The sequence below is a fragment of the Xiphophorus maculatus genome, chromosome 8, assembly GCF_002775205.1.
Source record: "Xiphophorus maculatus strain JP 163 A chromosome 8, X_maculatus-5.0-male, whole genome shotgun sequence".
Classification (NCBI taxonomy): domain Eukaryota; kingdom Metazoa; phylum Chordata; class Actinopteri; order Cyprinodontiformes; family Poeciliidae; genus Xiphophorus; species Xiphophorus maculatus.
In genome coordinates, this window is record NC_036450.1 from 1,590,647 (window position 1) to 1,611,868 (window position 21,222).

The 21,222-nt window shown below is 41.8% G+C and overlaps 1 protein-coding gene across 1 annotated transcript in view; it reads left to right on the forward strand.

Moving 5' to 3' along the window:
- Positions 1 to 550: 550 nt before the first annotated feature.
- The window catches only part of dcc (DCC netrin 1 receptor), a 172,424-nt gene continuing 151,752 nt past the window's right edge, over positions 551 to 21,222 (forward strand). Inside the window, exon 1 of the mRNA XM_023338673.1 lies at positions 551 to 1,103. Coding sequence (XP_023194441.1) covers positions 980 to 1,103 — 124 coding nt within the window. The 5' untranslated portion in view covers positions 551 to 979. The remainder of the gene's footprint in view (positions 1,104 to 21,222) is intronic.

Below are 21,222 nucleotides of genomic sequence, written 5' to 3' on the forward strand. Positions count from 1 at the left end.
AACATGAGCAAATACGACAAATCAGATTTCTAGGAAATATTTAGTTTGAAGTTCAAATAAAGCTAATTATTTTTATCAATAAGAAGGGAATATAGCTTAATCAGCAACATTAAAAAAAGACAACGTGACTTATTTTATTTTTAATAAAACATAATTTGATGAGAATCAGAGTTACAAATGTCAAAGTAAATTTGAAAAAAATAAAGTAAAACAAAAACATTTAAACCCAGATATTATGGGATGAACATTATGTGTTATTTGTCCTCATATATAGAGATTTTAATCTGAGTATTTCCATTATTTTTACTGTTTTTCTGTCGATGGATCTCAGCCCTCCAGTGTAAACCCTGCAGTTCCCTCAGTGACCAGAGGGGGCAGTGCAGCTCAGCTAATGTCCCAGCAGCTCCCAGCCTGGAGTTCCGTCTGTGCGGCTCCGATCCCGTCGGTCCGGCTCCGGGCTTTCCTTCCCTCCGCTTTAGATCAATGGCTCCAGGCTGTCAGGCTCGCTCGCCCCTCTCTCTCTCCAGCTGGATGTGTCTGAAGGAAAGAGAGAGGGTCTTCCTCCCTCCTCCTCTTCCTCTCCTGGCGACCCGCTCCGTCGGTCCTGGCCGGCAGACGGAGCAGACCTCCGGGAAGGCAGCGTGGAGCGGATCGCGGCGCTGATCTGGAATGATGGAGACTCTGCCCTCTTAGTTTCTGGAACTTCGTCTCCCTCTGAAATAACGCAGGAAACCTGATTCCTCTGCTGGAATTTTATCCTTTATTTCTTTTCTTTTTTTTTTGGGAGGAGATAACAGGGTTTTTTGGGTTTTTTGCCTCCTGTTCCTCCTCCAGCCTCTTTTTCTTCATGGTTTCCACCTGACAGCTGGATTCTGCAGGATTTTTGGGGAAAGTGAGTGGGATTGTGGGGCGAATCGTGTGGATTCTGCAGGATTTGGGAGCGTTTCTCCTGAACTCAGAGGGACTGGAGCTGGGCAGCATGGAGCTGGGCGCGCTGGGATGTACTGGGGATGTTTGGAGGCTGCTGGCTCCCGGGATGAGGATGAGGAGGGTCTACCTGCTGCTGCTCTGCTGGCTGCTGGGAGCGCACAGCTCAGCCCAGGGTGAGGAACCCCCCACCGTGTGTGTGTGTGTGTGTGTGTGTGTGTGTGTGTGTGTGTGTGTGTGTGTGTGTGTGTGTGTGTGTGAGGAACCCAGGTCCGACTGGTTCTGCTGGGAGGTTTGTGTCTCTGTGGTTTTTTCCTGGATGTTTGGCTCCTTGCTGGTTGCTGTTTTTCAGCCTGACAGGTTGGTGTCAGCAGCTGGTGCTGGTTCTGACCGGGTCGGCCTGTTTGGACCACGCGTTCTGATCCGTCTGGTGTTCAGCAGCCTGCAGCAGCTCTCATTGATCTGAGTCCTGGGCCCGGTTCTGGAGTCCAGGTGGGGATCGGGTGAAGAGGCGCCCAGCGATGCTCTGGTTGTTTTGCTGTTTTTTCTGCATAATCTCTCATCCAATCTGGATTAAAACTCATAATTTCCAGGAATCTGGTCGTTTCTCCCACCGTTGCTGCTCCGCCTGTGGACGGCGCTGTCCACGTTTTTATTTAAAACATTGTGTCCTCTTAGGATTTACATGTTACCAGTGGAGAACACGCTGCCGCTAACAGCAAAGCTAACACTTAGCTTAGCACTTTAGCTAACTCTGAAAGCATTTAGCCCACTTAGCTTCTGAACTAATTTCACCAAATAAATTCTAAAATCTAATTTACTTGGTGTGCAGCAAACTTCCAGTTTAATAAAGTTTGACATCAGTGTTGAAGTTTTAGTTACGACGTAGCAAGACGTTTATATTCATGCTCTTATTTTGAAGTGGCTGAAGTTTAAGCAGCACATTTTTTTATCCAAATAACTTTATTTAAACAAAACACAGACAGTAGAGAACAAGATATAAATATAAGGTAATTATAGAACATGTAAATTACAATGTCAAATTTACACTGCAAAAACACAAATTCTTAGGAGCTCATTTTAAGTAAATAAATCCTTAATGGTGATAAAAAGTATTAGTTCCACTGGCAGATTATTTCACTCATAACAAGGAATAAAAATCACATGAAAGCTGCTGAAAAGTTACTTGTACATTAGTTTTGTTTTTGTCTTATTTTAAGTGTAATAAGATATTTGTGCTAGAAACTAGAACAGAAATGGTTGGTAAGAGTTTCTGTTTTTGAAGTGTATATTGGTCCAGATCTTCCAGTGATTCAAGAGCAGATATAATTTGGATTGAAGTTAGCATCTGCATTAGCATCTACTAAATGCTATGTTGGGATAGCACTTTAGCATTAGCGGAACCTACGGTTCGCCATTAGCGCTTTAGCTTCGCTATTCCATCCAATGTGTTAAATATCAATAAATACAAATTTAACCATAAGCAATATAAAATGTGTAAAAAAAAAAAAAAAAAAAAAAAAAAAAAAAAATATATATATATATATATATATATATATATATATATATATATATATATATATATACATGTGTGATATTGCAAGTCATTTGAATATAAATTACTTGCATATTAATTAAAACATGTAATTAATAGTAAATATGTTATTAATATTAATAAGAATATTTACTTATTATAAAATAAGTAAATAAAATAATTAGCAGGTACATGGAAATATGTTGATCTATAACTTGCATTTCAAGACAGTTTTATGGAGCTCTGCTTTACGTTGTTGGATTAAATATCTGCATATTTAAGAAGTAGCTAAATATTTTGTGTTTGTTGTAGGTAGAAGTAAAATAATAAATTTTAATAAATCAGGTCCTTGTGGTTCTTTGATTCGTTGATCCAGCAGGTCGTTACGTTTCCTCTCCGTTCTGCTGCTGCTTGTTGCTCCTGTGGAGCTGAAACCACTTCAGATTTGGCACCAGAAGTTTGTGTGTGGAATATCTATAAACACGAGTTCATAATGGAGGAATATTGTTTCCAATGATTGAAGAACCGGATCTGAGTTCAGCCGGCTCTCTGGGCCTCCTGCTGTCAATGAGCAGCATTCAGAGCCTTTAATTAGGCTAATTGATGGTGAGAGCGACGCTGCTGCTGCTGCTGGAGCTGCTGCTGCTGGAGCTGCTGCTGCTGCTGGAGCTGCTGCAGCTGGAGTATCTGCTGCTGCTGGAGCTGCTGGAGTTTCTGCTGCTGGAGCTGCTGCTGCAGCTGGAGCTTCTGCAGCTGGAGCTGCTGCAGCTGGAGTATCTGCTGCTGCTGGAGCTGCTGCTGCAGCTGGAGCTGCTGCAGCTGGAGTTTCTGCTGCTGCTGGAGTTTCTGCTGCTGCAGCTGGAGTTTCTGCTGCTGCAGCATCATTTCTGGTTGGTGCTGCAGAGTTCCTGAGCAGAAATGATGAGACGTTTTTGTTGGATGTTTTTCTTTTTTCAGATTCTTTTCAGTTATTTTTGCTAACGATTATTTTGGTAATCGATTAATCTATTATTCTGAAGATTAATCAGATTTAAAAATAGCACATTCTACACACTTTTAATTTAACCTCTTTATTAATATAACATCAGAATATATGAATAATAAATTCGTTCCTTTTTTGAATAAGAAAATCAATATTTTTCTGAGTAAATACATCATTTTACTGAATCTGGACTGGTTGAAGCTGAAACTTTGAGTTTTGACGAAAACATATTTACAGACAGAGGTTGTTTTTTCTTAAATTAAGCATTTTGTATATATTTTGTACAGTTTTGTCTTAATTACTGCTCTGAATATGGTGTAATTACAGTTTTTCAGTCCATAAACTCCAGTAAACAATTGATTACTAAATTAGTTGATATTTCAATAATCGATTAATCACGATTAATTGTTTCCGCCCTGTTAATATCACAGGTTCTCAAGAAATGTCACCCAAAGGCCTGTTAGAACAAATCAATTCAGAACAGAAATATCATCTGGGGCTTATTTTAGGAATCAATTAATCAATTATTCTTATGATTAATTGATTAATTGGATAAAAAACAAATTGCCACATTCTGCAGATTTTTCATTTAACCACTTGACATTTTTATATAGATACATGAGAAAGATGCAAATAAATGATCCAATTTCTTTTAAAATGAGAAAATAAACACGTATTTGCCTAAAATGCAGTAACAGCATTCCTTTAGTGAACGATTAATCGTTTGAAGCAAAGCATTCATCTTCAGCTAAAAGTACTTCTAAGATCAACATGATGTCAAATTAAAACCATGAAACTTTTCCTACAGTTTAATTTATTTATGTGGCTTTGAAGACCATTTAATGGAGAAAATCAAACGTTTGATCAGTTTTTGGTCTTCAGTTCTTCCTTCACTCCACTGAGTCTGTTTGGTTGGTAAATGATTAAATCAGATCTCTTCCATTTAAAGTGTTTTTTCCTGGCTGGTTTTGGATGCTTTGATAAATGCTGCGTTTTGTGAGTCTTTGGATAGTTGCTGTAAATCTGGTGACCCTGGGTGATTATTAATTGGTGCTGGCTGCCTCTCCTTACTGTGGATTCTGTAATTATTATTGCTGCTCTGACTTTATCTCTTCCAACAGTCTGATTCCTTCTGGGAGTTTCAACCCTTTAAACCAATAAAAGCAGATTTCCAACCACCTTCAAATGTTTCTCAGTCAAAATTAAACATTTTTAAGTTCTTTGCATTATTCTGCTGGTTTCATCACTAAATAAAGAGTATAAATGGATAAAACTGTCCAGAAGAAGAGAGTTTCCCAGGCTGCAGGTCTTCTTCTCTCCTGGACGCTGCAGCCAAATGATGATGTATGGAGAGGTGGATGGAGTGAAAGAGAGGTGAATGCATCATATTTGTTGCTGCTGTTTCCTGTTATTAGATTATTCCCACTGAGCTTTAACCTCAATGATTCATCATTAATCCGTCCGCAGCCCAGGACTCGTCTCTGGAACCGGGGAAACGTCTGACTTTCTCCGCCGGCGTCTCCAGCCTGATGGAGACAAAACGAGATTCCAGCGCCTGTTACCGCCTGCAGGGTGGAAAACTGGGCTCAGTTCAGAAAGATTATGGATTTTCATCTGAATCATCTGGGGATTTTTAATCAAATCAACATTTTTCCGAAGTTTAACTTTCTGTTCTTCCAAAACCAAACAGAAACTCAGAGCTTCTTGCCTTTCTAGAACTTAAAAACGTTTTTCTCATAGTTCAGTAAACTCTGTTTGATTCAGAACAAAAAGTTGTAACATTGTGTTCAAGTTGTGCTAAGAGGAGTTAGCTTGTTAGCAAAGCTATGCTAGCCTAAAATAGCATGTCAATGTTAGACATGCAGCCGCTAATGCTAATGTTAGCTCCATGAATGGTCAGGACCTCCTGAAACACTTTGGTCCAGTCTGATGGTCAAAATGAGTTAATGTTATAAATATCTGTTCAGTTCATAAATCTATTTAAAAATGGTTTTGGATTGAAATTATTGTTTTTTTGATTGATTAAAATGTGATTAACTCAAACATTTTACTCAAATTCCACTGTTACTGTTAGTAACGTCTCACTTGTTACTTCCTGTTTCCTCCAGAGTAGTTTCACTGCCGTAGCAGCAACTTCCTGTTGCTGCCTCCAGTTTGTTGACATGGAAACCTTCCAGTCGCCTCATTCTGGACTGGTGGAGCCTCTGGAGGAACGTCTGCTGGTTCTGTACTCCTTCAGCAGGTTCTGGTCGCTCTAACCAGGCGGGTTTTTAGTCTGGATTTAAAGGAACTCAGTGTTTCGGCTGTTTTGCAGTTTTCTGGAAGTTTGTTCCAGATTTGTGGTGAATAGAAGCTGAAAGCTGCTTCTCCGTGTTTGGACCTGACAGGTCTGGAAGGTGGATCCAACAGCAGCAGAGCGTTAATGTTGTCCAGGCGGTAGAAGGCTGATTTTGTAACCGTCTTTATGTGTCTCTGAAGGTCCAGACTCCATCCTGATCTCTGGTTTCCAGCTGTAAGAGGTGAATCTGTGTCGACTCTGGACGGTTTCTGTTGGGTGTGACCTGAAACCGGAGCTGAATATTCCAGGCATTGAGGTTACGGAGCCGTTATTTCCGTTTTCTTCTCCGGATTGTGTCTGAAAGCCTGAATCCTTGAGGGAACGTGTGTCTAATAGTTTAAAAGGTTTTATTGGAGGTGGCGGTGACCAGGCCGCTCGTGGGGATCATAAACGTCGGCGTTAACTTTTAGCCCAATCCATCAGGAGCTGCTGGTGTGCTGCAGCCTGGGCCCTCAGGCCTGGGTTAAACAAACACTTTAAGGCCATAAAGGAGCTGGATTATCCTGCGGCTGCAGCGCTGCTATTTATAACGGTGTAGCTGCTGCTTTCAAGGTGTTTCTCTCTTTAAACAAGCAGCAGATTGACAAGGAAAAGGCTTTTTATGCTCCAGACAGGGACTTCCAGTCGGTTCGCAGCCGATGTTTTACTGCTCTAACAGTTTAGAGGCGGATGGATGTGGAGGAGCTTCTGTGATTCAATATCTGAACATGCCTGCGTCATATTCATCTACAGGAAGCAGTTTCCCCTGACATCCTGTTAATCGCCGCGGCTCCTCACTGCAGGCAGACGAACCGACTCAGATCTGCAGAACTGAATCTGTTCTGTCTGGAGAAACGTTCAGTCTCTGGTTTCCTGTTGACCATTAGCGATTAATCGTTACTGCGAGTTAACAGGAACAATTAATCATGATTAATCGATTACTGAAATAATTGTCAACTAATTTAATTATTGATTAATCTCTAACTCAAAAAAAGAAACCATTCAGACATTTTGCATCCAACTTTACAAAAACCCCAGAAATGATCAAACATCCAGTAAAGAAATGCTTTTATTGCATTTTATTTTTTTATTTTAAAAGACTTGTTTGTATTTTTAATGAATCAAACGAGCTCAAGTGGTTTAAATAAAACATGTGCAGTTTGCAAATCTAAAACATCTGATTAATTGATTAATCAGAATAATAATCGATTAATCAGTTTAGTCTCTGCTGTTTGGATGTTAAGCTGTTAGCATGAGGCTATCATGGAGCTACAGTCAGAGGCCTCCTCACACCGTTGTAAGACTGTCTGCTACAGCTTCACCATCAGCAACGACTATTGGAAGATTTTTAATGATATGAGTTATGACAAAGTTTAATTTGCTCTGTGCTTTTTACGCTTCTAGAACTGTTTTCTACTTTCTACAGTCAGAAATGTGATGAATAGAAATGATCAGCTGTTACATTTAATAAGTCAACTGGAAAAATATGAGATTAAATCAGAATAAATGGGATTAAGAGTCTAAAGGTGTTCAGATGAATGAAGTTGAATTAAATTAGATGAGCTTCATCATAACTTGAAATATTTGACATAATCAATGAATTAGTTTCAGCTAATCAGAGAAACTGAAGCAGCAGATTCCAGTTTAGTGTTGATGAAATCCTGCATCATGTCTGCTGCAGCTCTTGCTGCTGCTGCAGCTCCTGTTGCTGCTGCAGCTCCTACTGCTGTTGCTGCTGCTGCTGCAGCTCCTGTTGCTGCTGCAGCTCTTGCTGCTGCTGCAGCTCCTACTGCTGTTGCTGCTGCAGCTCCTGTTGTTGCTGCAGCTCCTGTTGTTGCTGCAGCTCCTGTTGTTGCTGCAGCTCCTGTTGTTGCTGCAGCTCCTGTTGCTGCTGCAGCTCCTGTTGCTGCTGCAGCTCCTGTTGTTGCTGCAGCTCCTACTGCTGTTGCTGCTGCAGCTCCTGTTGTTGCTGCAGCTCCTGTTGTTGCTGCAGCTCCTGTTGTTGCTGCAGCTCCTACTGCTGTTGCTGCTGCAGCTCCTGTTGCTGCTGCAGCTCCTGTTGCTGCTGCAGCTCCTGTTGCTGCTGCAGCTCCTGTTGCTGCTGCAGCTCCTGTTGCTGCTGCAGCTCCTGTTGCTGCTGCAGCTCCTGTTGCTGCTGCAGCTCCTGTTGTTGCTGCAGCTCCTGTTGTTGCTGCAGCTCCTACTGCTGTTGCTGCTGCTGCTGCTTCAGCTCCTGTTGCTGCTGCAGCTCCTGTTGCTGCTGCAGCTCCTGTTGCTGCTGCAGCTCCTGTTGTTGCTGCAGCTCCTGCTGTTGCTGCAGCTCCTGCTGTTGCTGCAGCTCCTGCTGTTGCTGCAGCTCCTGCTGTTGCTGCAGCTCCTGCTGTTGCTGCAGCTCCTGCACAGCTCTGGTCCCAGTTCAGCCTGTTGGTGGTAAACTGGGCTGTCGGCGGTGAATCCAGGATCAACCAGCCGCTTTCCCCTCATCCTGGAAGCTTCTCCTCCTGCTTCCCCGTTTCTGACCGGTTCCTGCTTTAGATGGGCGAGATGAAAGGCGAGCTGATCGATAGGTCCTGAACCGCGGCGGCGCGCGGCTCCTCCATCAGCGAGGAGCCATCGACCCGCCGCCGCCGAGCCGCTGATCAAACAGCTGCTGATGGGAGGAATTTGTAATTTTCCTGCTGATATCAAAGTATTGATCAGGAGAACGAAGGCTGGACGGGATAAGCGTTACAGTCGGCTGCAGCCAAATCAATCATGTGATCAGTTGGATGCTAATGGAGGTGATGGAGGACGGCTGCTGATGATGATGACGATCCGTCTCTGATCTCTGAAAACTGAATTTTGAATCTTTGACTCGTTCCAGAAGAATCCGTCGGTCACAGAGAATCGTTTATCTCAGCTGGTTCCACCCCTTAAAGTTTCCCCCAAACCAACAGGAAGCTGTGAAGAGGTTCCACAGCTTCACATTTTTATAAAGTCAAAGTCAATAAATCTGTCAGTTAATCACATGATAAGTTAAAACAAGATTTGCATAATGAATCATTTTTATTTTTCTATAAAAGTCTTCAGTCTGGTGATTTGGTCTCAACTCAACTTTATTCTCAGAGAATTCATGAAGAATTTTATTTGTTGTTTATTTTTTTTGTATTTAAAATCTCTTCCAGTTCCAGTGTTAAATGTTCACTAAAATTTTAGGTTTACACTTCAAAAACACAAAATCTTACCAGGTACTCCTAGTGCAGATATTGAAATAAGATCAGATCGAAGTTATGAGTCGATATCCTGTAATGTTTGAGAAACGTTCAGACGGCCTCGCTGCGCCGACGCGCCTACCTGCTTCTCCACGGCGAACTGATGAATGCATTCAGACCTGAGCTGATTAGCAACTTTTATTCAACAGAGGAAACATTTACAGCATGATAAATTTTAATCAAGAGTCACATTAAAGCTAAAAGCTTAAAGCTTTTTGTTTAATTAGCAGACGTGAATAATAAGGACAAGATTCATGAGCTTTTGAACGATTCCTCCTCCAGATCCAGATGGATCCAGTCAGACAGGAGGAGTGTTGTTGTGGTTCTGGTTCCTGTTTGAGTTTCTCCTCCTCATGTTGAGTCAGTGGATGTTTTAAAATGTTACGTTTTCTTAAAACCCGTTTAAACCGACTGAATGTGGTGGTTGCTGCAGGTATTTCCGCTGCGTTCCTTCACTCAGAGCCCGATCCGTGTTTCCTCACCTCGTCCTTCCTCCTTCCTGAAAGCCTTCGTGTGTTTTAATTAAATCTCTGGACGTGTTTCATTATTCAGGAGGAAAAAAGTGGCATGTGAGTAATTTACAGAGATGATTGTCCTCGGCTCTGAACATTAGGTCTTCATTTATGTCCTCTGCTCTCAGCTGTCTATATTTAACATCATCTGCTCTGCTCTGACATTTCATGCATTATTCATGCTGGGAACGCTGCGCATCACCTGCCTGAGGAGCTGCTCCTCACCTTTAAATCCTCCTCATTAAAGCTGCTGCAGGCTTTTACATTAATTAGTTTTTCTTATTCTGCCTCTCCTGGTTTCTGCTTCTTGTTTTGTTTTGTCAGATGAAAAATCAGGATCTGATTCTGAGGCAGAAATAAGTTGCAGCCCAGCAGGTTGTTTGTTGAGCTGCAACTTATTTCTTGTTCCACTTTGAGTTGGTTTGAGATCTAATTAGGTTTTATTTGAATTCAGTTAATTGGTGAAAGAGATCAGAGGAAGACAGAGACGCTTTAGAGCTGGAGCCAAAACTAAACCTGTTCATTTGAGGCTGATGTTGGTTCCAGCTGGTCACCCTGGTTCTCCAGAACGGACCTGTCTGACCACATGAAGTAGGCTAAAAAAACACGAACCGGATCGATGGAGCGGCTCATACAGGAAGTCCAGAAGAACCCAGAACGTCTAAAGCTCTGCAGATCTGACCTGGTCGCTACGCTTAGCAGCTTGACTTTATGTAAAATAAGCAACTAGCATCAAATGTAGCGACATCAGAGAATTAAGCAAATTTATATAAAAACGTAAAAAATGAGCACAGAATCATAAATATAAAACCTTTAAGGGTCAATTTGGACAATTTATCTGCAAAGGAAATGTTGGTTTGGGGTTAATTAAACTCAAAATGGCCTAGTCAAAGTCCAGATTCAGATATAACTAATAGACTGTTTGAAACATTTAAATGGGAAAAATAAACAAAATCAGCAGGAAGTCCATCCTGTCAGCAGGTTGGTACTTCCTGTTCTGCTTGTGTTGGAAGGTTTTCATTAATTACAGACAGTTTTTATTATTATTATTGTTTTTATTATTATTATTATTATTATTATTATTATTATTATTATTATTATTATCATTACCTGTACACCCAGAGTTGTGCTGCAGACCTGCTGCCGTTCTGAAAACAAGCCGGACGTCGTGGTACCGAGGTCCAACCGGCCGCAGCAGATAAACGGGCTGAACTGCGGCGCTTTGCTCTCATGAATATTCATGAGGAGAAACCCGGAGGAGCTCCTGCAGCGCGGCGTCTCGCAGCCACATGGATTTACGGCCACTTATCAGGATTAGAGCTGCAGCAGCGCCGCAGCCGGACTGCGCTGGAGCAACTCCTGCTGCGGCGCCAAGACGGGGACGACCTGGACCGTCCTGGAGTCCAGAACCAACTGATCTTCTTCTCTGGTTGACAAAACGTCATCCAGAAGGTCTGGTTCTGGTTCTGACCATCAGTTCTGTTCATTCTGTTCTGTTTCTGGGTCTGGTTCTGGTTCTGACCAGCAGTTCTGTTCATTCTGTTCTGGTTCTGGTTCTGGTTCTGGTTCTGACCATCAGTTCTGTTCATTCTGTTCTGGTTCTGGTTCTGGTTCTGGTTCTGACCAGCAGTTCTGTTCATTCTGTTCTGGTTCTGGGTCTGGTTCTGGTTCTGACCAGCAGTTCTGTTCATTCTGTTCTGTTTCTGGGTCTGGTTCTGGTTCTGACCAGCAGTTCTGTTCGTCCTGGTCTGGTTCTTTTCTGTTTCTGGTTCTGGTATGGATCTGGATCTAGTTCTGATTCTGGTTTTTCTGTTGTGGGTCAGCAGTGGTTCTGGTTCTGGTCTCTGAGGCCATTTTCTGTTGTTTCTGCTTGTTGGAGCCTGACCTCTGACCTTTGCTGCAGCTGTTCTCCTGGAGTCGTTCCTTGTTGGACCTGTCAGTCGGGTTCTGTTTGAACGTGTTCTGGGTTCTGCGGGTCAGGCATTAACTGTTGGACCTGAAGCGGATCTGGGTTTCTAGGTTTGGTCCTTGGTTCTGATTGGAGGAGGGAATTTATCGTATCGTTTATCATTTATTGAGATAAATTTCTTATGAGTTTCATGATAAATTATTGATGTTTTAAGTCTTCAGCTCTGATAATTTTACTGTTCAATGAAATGATCAATAAATCTGAATTCATTTGTAAATATGATTAAATAATAATAATAATCAGACGATGTGATTCTAAAGAAGTTTATTATAAATAGGAATGTTTTTCAGGAGGATTTGTGTTAGTGGGACTGTAATTACTGTGACACACAGTCGCAGCCTTACAGCTGCCTAAAACAGGAATAATGAATTATCTCAATCGTTTCAGAAACATTCAGATCGTTTTATTATGAACTTAGAGAACAGAAATCTGTTTTTTAGTTTTTAGCAGATTCTTCAGGTTCAACCCGTAATTAGAAAATGTTTTTATCAGCTGAACTTTTCCCCGGTTTGCTGTGAAGTTAATCTGGTGAAGCAGCAGGTACAGAATGAGCCCTGAACTTTGACCTCTGAGGCGTAAAGGTCAGGAGTAAATCAACCCGACCTCAGTCCTGATCTCGACGCCCTCAGAGGGACCTGAGCCCTGACTTTAGAACCCGACCGTCTCCGCTGACCTGGAGATGTTTGTTTGTTTCAGCAGAAGGAAAATGTCGAGTCGGCTGCAGCAGCTGGCGGCCAGCAGCAGCGTTTCCTGCTGCAGCAGCTGGCGGCCGGCCAGCAGCGTTTCCTGCTGCAGCAGCTGGCGGCCGGCCAGCAGCGTTTCCTGCTGCGGCGTTTCCTGCTGCAGCGTTTCCTGCTGCGGCGTTTCCTGCTGCAGTGTTAGCGGCGACTGGCGTTAGCATCGCTCCGCCTGCAGGCGGCACTGATGGTGCAGATGAGCTCAGCTTGGGCTCAGGCTAATTTCTGGATCGCTAAATGCTAATATGCTAATATGCTAATGCGTTTGACATTTAAAACCCTGATTTTCTAGTGATTTTCAGTTTTTACCAACATGTTTGGCTCATAAAGCTGAGCTGAGCTTATCCTGGTGACTTCAGGAGGATTTCCTGCTTCAACCTGATGAACTTTGAACCTTTGAATTAAAATCAGGCTGAAACTCGCCAACAGGTTCCTGGATGTTGTTGTTTGGTTTCAGGCTGCAGTGATAATTACAGCTGCTGTTATGTTTTTACCACTTTAATCTTTTTATAAACAGATTGTAAAAAATGTTTCTTCTTCTTGGTCACATTACTAATATTAAAAAATGTGAAAATGTTTTCACACCCTAAACCTGCCAGCTTGTTGCCTCTCCCTGTGGATGACCTTTGACCCGCTCTGCTTGGATGAATTGATTTAATTTGGACACATTGGAGGGCTTTCCAGCAGGAGTGAGCTTTGACTAGGCCACTCCAGAATCTAGTCAGAATTAACGGTTGCAGGGAAGCAGCCCAGCCCATGACTCTGCCACCACCGTGTCTTCCTGCGCTGGTTCTGGTCCGTTTCAGATGTTGCTCTGATCTGTAGAGTTTGGAGTTTCAGATCTGAGCGGCTCCAGCGTGAAGCTGATCAGTGTGTGGCTGAATCGCAGCAGCAGCTCGTCTCCGTTGGGAGTTGCTGAACGCCGCGGCCTCCCGGGATCCCAGCATGCATTTCTGCTCCTCTGATCAGCGTGGGTCTGGATCCTCCTCTGGTCGTTGCTGTGAATCAGGAGCTTTAAAAGCCACTTTAATTGCGGCTCCTGCAGCAGGCTGAGCCCCTCTGAGACCCTCATTCATATTCTGCAAACATCCCTCTGCTTTGCAAGTCGTTTCATTTTTCAGCCAGACTTCCAGTCTCATTTATTAAGGCTTTTTATTTCCCCTCAGGTATGAAACAAGTGTTCAGAGGTGTGTTTTCAACGCTGGGCGCTCGTCAGTCGCCTCTGCTGCTTAAATCAGATTAAACAGACATTTTAACGCTACAACTTATTAAAAGATAAAGGATTTCCAGTCAGATAATACCAGTAATAAAACTTTCAGTGTTCAGAAATCAAACTTCTTTTCATATTTATGTCAAATGTTTTTCCTCCGACCGACTAACGAGTTCCTGCTTCTGATTGGCTGCTGGTTCCTCAAACGGATCCGGTCATGGTTCTGTTTCCACTCCAGTAATAAATGAACTTATATCTTCATATGAAGTCAGGAATCAGTTCGCTGTGTTTATTTGGACCATAATTAATGCAGAATGAAACCCAGATGCAGACAGTCCAGATTAAGTTCCTGTAACATTAATCAGTAATGAATTATCAATCAGCCCAGCTGATCAGGTACGGGGCGACAGTGGAGAGGAACCAGGAAGAAGCCTCCATTAGAACCAGAACCATTTACTTTCTCTGGATTTGTTAAATCTGATTAAATACTGCAGTGGATTCTGATTTTTTCCTTCAACAAAATCATTTGATTTGTTCCACTTTTACGTGTGGAACTAAACTTTCCAAAGCGTCACGTCGCATTTTATCCGAAATGCCTCGTAATTCTGCAGCAGAAGAACCCAGACGGTAAACCTGGACGTAAACGATGCCTGAAAACTGAACATAAATTTATGAAAGAAGCCGGTGAAACGTCACATCAGAATGGAGGAAGCTGTTTACAGACAGGGGGCGCTCTTCTGTGGCCGCGTCGTAAAAACAAAATGGAGGACAAGAGGAAGGCGAGGAAAACGCCTTAATGTCTCCATTAGTTGTTTCTGCAGTCGATCATATCGATCATTTTCTCACTGATAGATTGAAGCAGAAATGATTTATTAATAATCGTTTTAGTAAAAGATTTCCACCTTCAGAGACAAATATTACAGAAAATCTTCATTTTAACTTTATTTTCTGTCTGCTGGAGGATTGATTGATACTTTAAATGTTTTTCTATTTTCTATCTGGACAGATATGGATCAGATTTGTGACTCTTAAACTTTGCTTTGGGTTGTCAGGTTGCTGGAGTGGCAGATTAACCCTGGGGGGCCCGGGGGGGCCATCGCCCTCATCAACATAACAATCAGCACTTGGTCGCCCATCTGTGCGACATGGAGCCGCTCGCCGCCCAGTCAGGGCGGCGGCAGATGTTAGGAGGGGAGGAGGTCATTGTTGGCTTTTTGACCCCCGCTCTCACAACAGATGGGCCCCTCAAACACAAAGGCGGCTCCAATAAACCGGCTCTTCCTGCCAGGAGCCCAACGCTCAAAATCAGAACTACACGACATTAATGGACGACGTTAATGTGGCGCTTTGACTCAGGAAACATTTTCTGCAGAACATGAAGGGTTTTTTTCTCAGTCACGTTTCTGGAGATTTATCATCACACCTTAAAAACTGTTGAGAAACTCGTGAAGAGTCTCACCTGAAGGTTTCTGATCAGAAAACAGTTTTTAATCTTAACACATTTGATCCCTGAAGATCCTGTTCAAAGTCTGGAAAGTCTGGGATTGTTTTAGGATTTTCTTCCTCTGGATAAATTTAAAATCATTTATATTTCCAGACTTTATTTCCTCTTTAAACGTCTCATGTTTTTCCTTCCTGGTTTGTGATGTAGATTCGTAGTAATCTATATTATTTATATTTTAGACTTCATCATATTAATTTAGATTAATTAATTACATCATTTTTTAACTCAATGATGCAAGTAATCACATTTTGTTTCTGACTGGAACCTTTGAATTTGCTTGTTTCTGGTACGCCCTTAAATCTGACGCTAACAAAGATGGAGGACGAAGCTGGTCCTTTTGACCCGCTGGGCTTTAATTTCTGATTCTAACCCATCTGATTGGAAGCTGGAAAACAGGATGTGTTCAAGTTGTGCTAAACGGAGTTAGCCTTTCAGAAGCAATGCTAGCCTAAAATAGCATCTCAATGCTAAACATGTAGCAGCTAATGCTAACGTAGCGTCCACAGTCCAGATTTCAGAAGCTCAGTGAATGAAACTTTGCTCCAATCTGATGGATGAACAACAGATTAAAAACTATAAATATCTTCAGCTCAGATTTCTATTTATTCAATAATTTACCAGAAAAAAATACTATTGAAAATGTTGCTCAACTAAAATTGAGTAAAATAGTTAAAACCTTTAGATAAAATGAAAACTGAAACATTAAAGTTTTCTGGATTAGAGAACCGAGCATAAAATATTTTCTAATATTTTGATGTTTTTAATCCAGAATGCGCCGCAGCACTCCGATGTTTTCTTACTCATTCTGCTGCAAGTCGGCTCAATGTTGACGCGCAAGACGTAACCGGTAAAATCCGGTTCAGGATTTTCAAAATAAAACATCCGGAAGTAGTTCATTATTTCTTGCGCGGCCCGGTACCGGTCCGCGGCCCGGTGGTTGGGGACCACTGCTCTACGGTGCTCTGGACCTTTTCCTCTCATTTTCATCACATCAGCTGTTTGATCCGATTGTAACGTTTTTGTTTTAATCGTCTTAAATTTTAAATCACCAGGAACAGGAAGAGCGATCCCTAAAGAACCGTCACTGACTTCCATCAGGACCAAAACCAAACAGAAACACAAAACAAACCGTAAAAAAACATCAATCGCTCCAAATCTGTGGTTTATAAACTACTGTTTGCAGCAGCAACAGGTGGGGGAGGGGCAGCGCTGCGTTAATCAAACCTCTCCCTCTCCAGCTGAAGGACTTTACAGTTTACTGTTGCCTCAGGATTATTGATCAATTATTAATCGATAAAAATAGAGAAAGCTAAAATAATTGTACAGAATGGTTTGGACTGAACTAATGAAGCTAATAAGAGATTTTAATTTTTAATAAACCTTCCTTGGGTTTTATTTTGTGTAGTTCTACATGAAAATGATCAAATATTAACCATCTAGGAAAAAAATGCTCTAATATTGGTGAATAATTAAAAAGTGTTAATTTCTTTATGTTTTGGTCTCCTAGCAACCGCAGACCTCAGATGGAGAGTGGAAAATGAAAACCAGAGTTTTTCCATCGGAGGTTTTCTGGAGGTTTCTCTGTGTTTTGGATAAAACTCAGATTTATTGCAGAAACGTTGGTTATGTTCTGGCTGCATGCAGAGATTTTATTGTTCTGCTAACACAAAGCAGCCAAACTGAGCGACGTGTGTAATATTTCCTCAGAATGTGGCTGTTTTTGTTATTTATGAGGATTGTTTGGCGTTTAGACGAATCAGAGTTTTTACAAACCTCTGAAAACAAACAATAAAGTTATTATATTCAGCCGTCAGATGGAAAACGGCCCTGCGGCTTTCAGAGCGGCTCCTGGTCGCCCCAGCGCCGCCGCCGCCGCCGCCGTGTGTGTGAAGGATTAACAGCGGAGTGTGTGAGTGGGATTATATGCTGACTGCACTTGTGTGTGTTCGAACAATAGGGGCGGGGTGACGGTTCTCCAAAATGTCCTTAAAGCGTGTTGAACCGCTGTAAGACTTTAATCTGCTATAAATTATAATTTAATTAGTCGGTCTGAATAAGAAAGTGCAGAGAGAGGGTGTGTGTGTGTGTGTGTGTGTGTTTATATTACAGAATGAAGACCTTTCTGGTTTATTTGTTAACTTTCTGGGGACCAAAGCTGCTCTTAAAGCGGCGGACTCTCGGTTTATGGATTACAGGTTTGTTTTAGAGGATTATCGTGGATTAAGTTTAAGTTAAATTTACACAAAATCAAAAGATTCCCTGCACTTTTTCCCGCTAAGAAGTGCAGGGAATCTGTACTTAAATATGAGTTTATTGCACATTTTCAGCTAAAATGGTAAAAAAATAAACGTTTAACGTGTTTAAGTGATGCTGACTCCCACCTCCAGGTGGCAGTGTTTCATATCAATGTGGCGAGAAACAAAAATCGAATTAATATATTTTTGTCGACTTTTTTGAAAATCTTTTTTCTTCTATATGTTATGATGGAGTATTAGGAAAAGGCTAAGAAAAAAACTCTAATTATGACAATAAAATCGTAATAAAATGAGAACAAACTCAATATTACAAGAATAAAGTTGGAAAAATATTGCAAAAACATTAAAAAGTTATTTTACTACAACATGATAATACAAGGAAAAGTAATACGTTTTTACGTTATTACAAGAATAACGTAAAAATGTTGTAATAATATGAGAATAAAGTTTTAGTATTGCAAAAAAAAGTTGTGATATTCGGAGGATGAAGTAGAAATATTATAACTGTTTAATTAAAAATAAAAATTAAACTGTTAAATATTGAAATTTTGCCATTTTACAAATAAGTCATTACATCATCATTTAACACATTGTAATAATGTTATTACTTTGATCATAGCCCGGCACTAATACTGTTATAACACGAAGCTTTTGGAAGAAGTTTAATGAGCAAAAACAAATTCCTGGTCAATATTTCTAAATTAGCGCCACAAAATATTCAGAAACATAATCCTGAAATCCTGGAGGAACTTTGACATAAATGAAGTCCTGATGTAAAAATGTAAAAGTGTTTTAAAGTTTCAGTGAATCCAGAGACAGATAAACTTGATCTTCTAGATTAATCTCAAGCTTTTTGGCTGGAAGACGAGCTGAGCGGATCTCCGGCGCCTGAGAGGCAGAAGAAAGGATTTCCACACGTCCAGGTTTTACACGCTGCGAGTTTTTGGCCCGTCTGCGTTTGCTTTGGGGGACTTCCAGGGCCGCAGGGGGCCCTCCGGACTCACAAAGACCCAGCAGGGCAGCAGATTTGTGGCCAGGCTGAGCCTGCCAAGCCCAGTGAATCCTCTGGAGGATCAGAACCACCATCTGGACCCGCAACACACACACACACAATACCTATTGTTTCATCCTGGAGTTTAACTAAACTCTCCTCAGCTCTGCTCATAATAAACAGATTTAGTCAGAATTCCCTTTTTAGTTGTTTTATTGGTTTCTGTGATGAATTATTGGGACCATTTGAAACTTTATGGACACTGAGGAGAAAATCTGAAAACTCTTTACAAAAAAAACACATAGATGGTCTGTAATGTTGAAGTTGTACCACTGCAAGAACAAAACGTAATGATGTCCAAACTGCTGCAAAAGTCAGAAATTTGTAATGAAAAACACCAGAAATGGTCAATTTAATCTGGATATTTTCCAGGTTAAATGTAAAGTGTAACAAGCCCCGCCCCCAGGACAAATTTAGAGACGTTCTACCGAAGGGGGCGGAGCCAGGAGACACCGAGGGGCGTGGCCAAGTGTGGAGATGAGCCACGCTTCCTGTTCCATCTCCTGACTCGCCACTAGGGGGCGTGTGTCTGGGTGAGATGGGTTTATAACCCAAACCAGGGCTGAGTTTCTTAAGAATCACTAGGAAAATGCACCTGCAGTACCACCGCTCAACCCAAAGAGGGCAGCACTGAGATGGTTTGAGGATAAAATATTGCAGAATTAAACAAATTTACACAGAAATATCTAAATTTGCAGAGAAACACAAAGATAGCACAAATTCTGACGGTTTATCTGCCAACAAAAGTTGATTTTTGGTTTAGTTACACTTTAGTTTCCTGGATCAGGTCAGCAGGTTTTGCACAGAAACAGATGGGGGAGGGGCAGAACTGCATGGCTGGAAATTCTTAACGGAGTTAAAAATATCAGGAAATAATTAAAATCTTTTTTTTCTAGTAAATTGTGTTGTTTGAGTCAGAAGGTGGAATTGAGGAACATTTCCTCTCTAATGTTTTAAGATTTCAGTTGAAAATAAATCATATTTTTGAAGATTTTTGGCCTCAGTGACACAAAGGTTTGCACATCACTGATTCAGAGACTCCATGAACTCAGACTAAACGAGTCTGGGGGATAATTAGTCATAATTTCTTCTGGTTAATCAGTGAAAAGATTAAGACGTTGCATCAGAACCGTCCTGTTAAACGGAGCTGCTGTGGAGCAGAGAGGCCCGCGGCTCTGGTTCTGTTGGTTTTATCTGCTGATCCTGTAGCAAGACGACAGAAAACAATATTAAGAGAAAAACAAACAGTTTTAAATTCGTTTTATCAGCATAAACGCCTCGTAGTTCCTCTGCTGTGATTCATCTCTGCAGAGTTAAACTCGTTACGGGGTAAAAAATCAGAGACAAGAACTGATTCAGGCCTTTTTAGGATTTCTATGGACTTTAATTAAGACACACACACGCCCACCCCCACACACACACACACACCTCACACACGCACACACCCCTCACACACACACACACACCTCACACACGCACACACCCCTCACACACACACACCTCACACACACACACCCACGCGCAGTGGCTAATCCATATGGGTCTCAGATTGAGTGCTGTGTGGGTATCAGGTGTTCTTCTCCTTTGTTCTCTTCATCCTTTCACTTTCTTCCCAACAAAAGGCGTTTAATGAACTGCTGCAGGATGGGCGGCCATCTTTTCTGAGCCGCAGGAAGTATCACAGCGACCAATTACTCTTCCTCACGGAGCGGCTCAGGGAAACGCTGCCGGTCAGAGGCAGAAGTGTTCTTCAATCCGCCCACAGTCACTGCAGGACAGAGTCAGTCTGTTTGTAGTGACCAGCAGCAGGATCCAGGGTCAACAGCACTGCTACTGCCCCCTACAGGCTGCTGCCATCATTACATAGCTAAACTTTGAGCTAAACTGGCCTGCTTACCTTTATTAATGACTATTAATGTTTTCATGAACCAGAAACTGTTGAAACCCAACAGTTTGATGAAAACTAGATGGAAATGAAGTTTATTGGGTAAATGTTCTAAGATTCAGCTCAGTTGTTCAGTAGAAAATGGTTTTTCTTTCGGTATTGACCTGATGTCTCTTTCTGAGTCGTCTTGCTCAGACATTAGATCAGACATCAGCTCCTCACAACCTGACATGAGGTCAAGGTTCAACATGTCTGTCAGAGAGGGAGACGTGTCTGGGCTTCTTTCCATCCTCAGGTCAGAGACTTCAGTTATAGAAACAAAACGCTTTAGATTTGACTTGGACTCTTGGTCTGAGACTCGAGTCTTACTGTGTGTTCACACCAGAAAAGTTCTTTGTTTTGGACCAAAACCAGATTTTATTTTTGTCATTTGTGCTTTTTTTTCAAACGGACTGTAATTTGTAAACAAAACCAGGTGGATGACGAGTTTTACTCCCATTGGGCAGAAATGAAGGAACATCAGGAGGCCAACAAACGGCCCAACATGGGTCCTGATGTGTTCCTGCTGGACTGTTGGTTGTTTTCCGGTTGTGTTCCTGTTGAATCGTTGGTTGTTTTCCGGATGTTTTCCAGTTGTGTGTTTTCTGGTTGTGTTCCTGCTGAATCGTTGGTTGTTTTCCGGTTGTGTGTTTTCCGGTTGTGTTCCAGTTGAATCGTTGGTTGTTTTCCAGTTGTGTGTTTTCTGGTTGTGTTCCTGCTGAATCGTTGGTTGTTTTCCGGTTGTGTGTTTTCTGGTTGTGTTCCTGCTGAATCGTTGGTTGTTTTCCAGTTGTGTGTTTTCTGGTTGTGTTCCTGTTGAATCGTTGGTTGTTTTCCAGTTGTGTGTTTTCTGGTTGTGTTCCTGTTGAATCGTTGGTTGTTTTCCGGTTGTGTGTTTTCTGGTTGTGTTCCTGTTGAATCGTTGGTTGTTTTCCGGTTGTGTGTTTTCTGGTTGTGTTCCTGCTGAATCGTTGGTTGTTTTCCGGTTGTGTTCCTGTTGAATCGTTGGTTGTTTTCCGGTTGTGTTCCTGTTGAATCGTTGGTTGTTT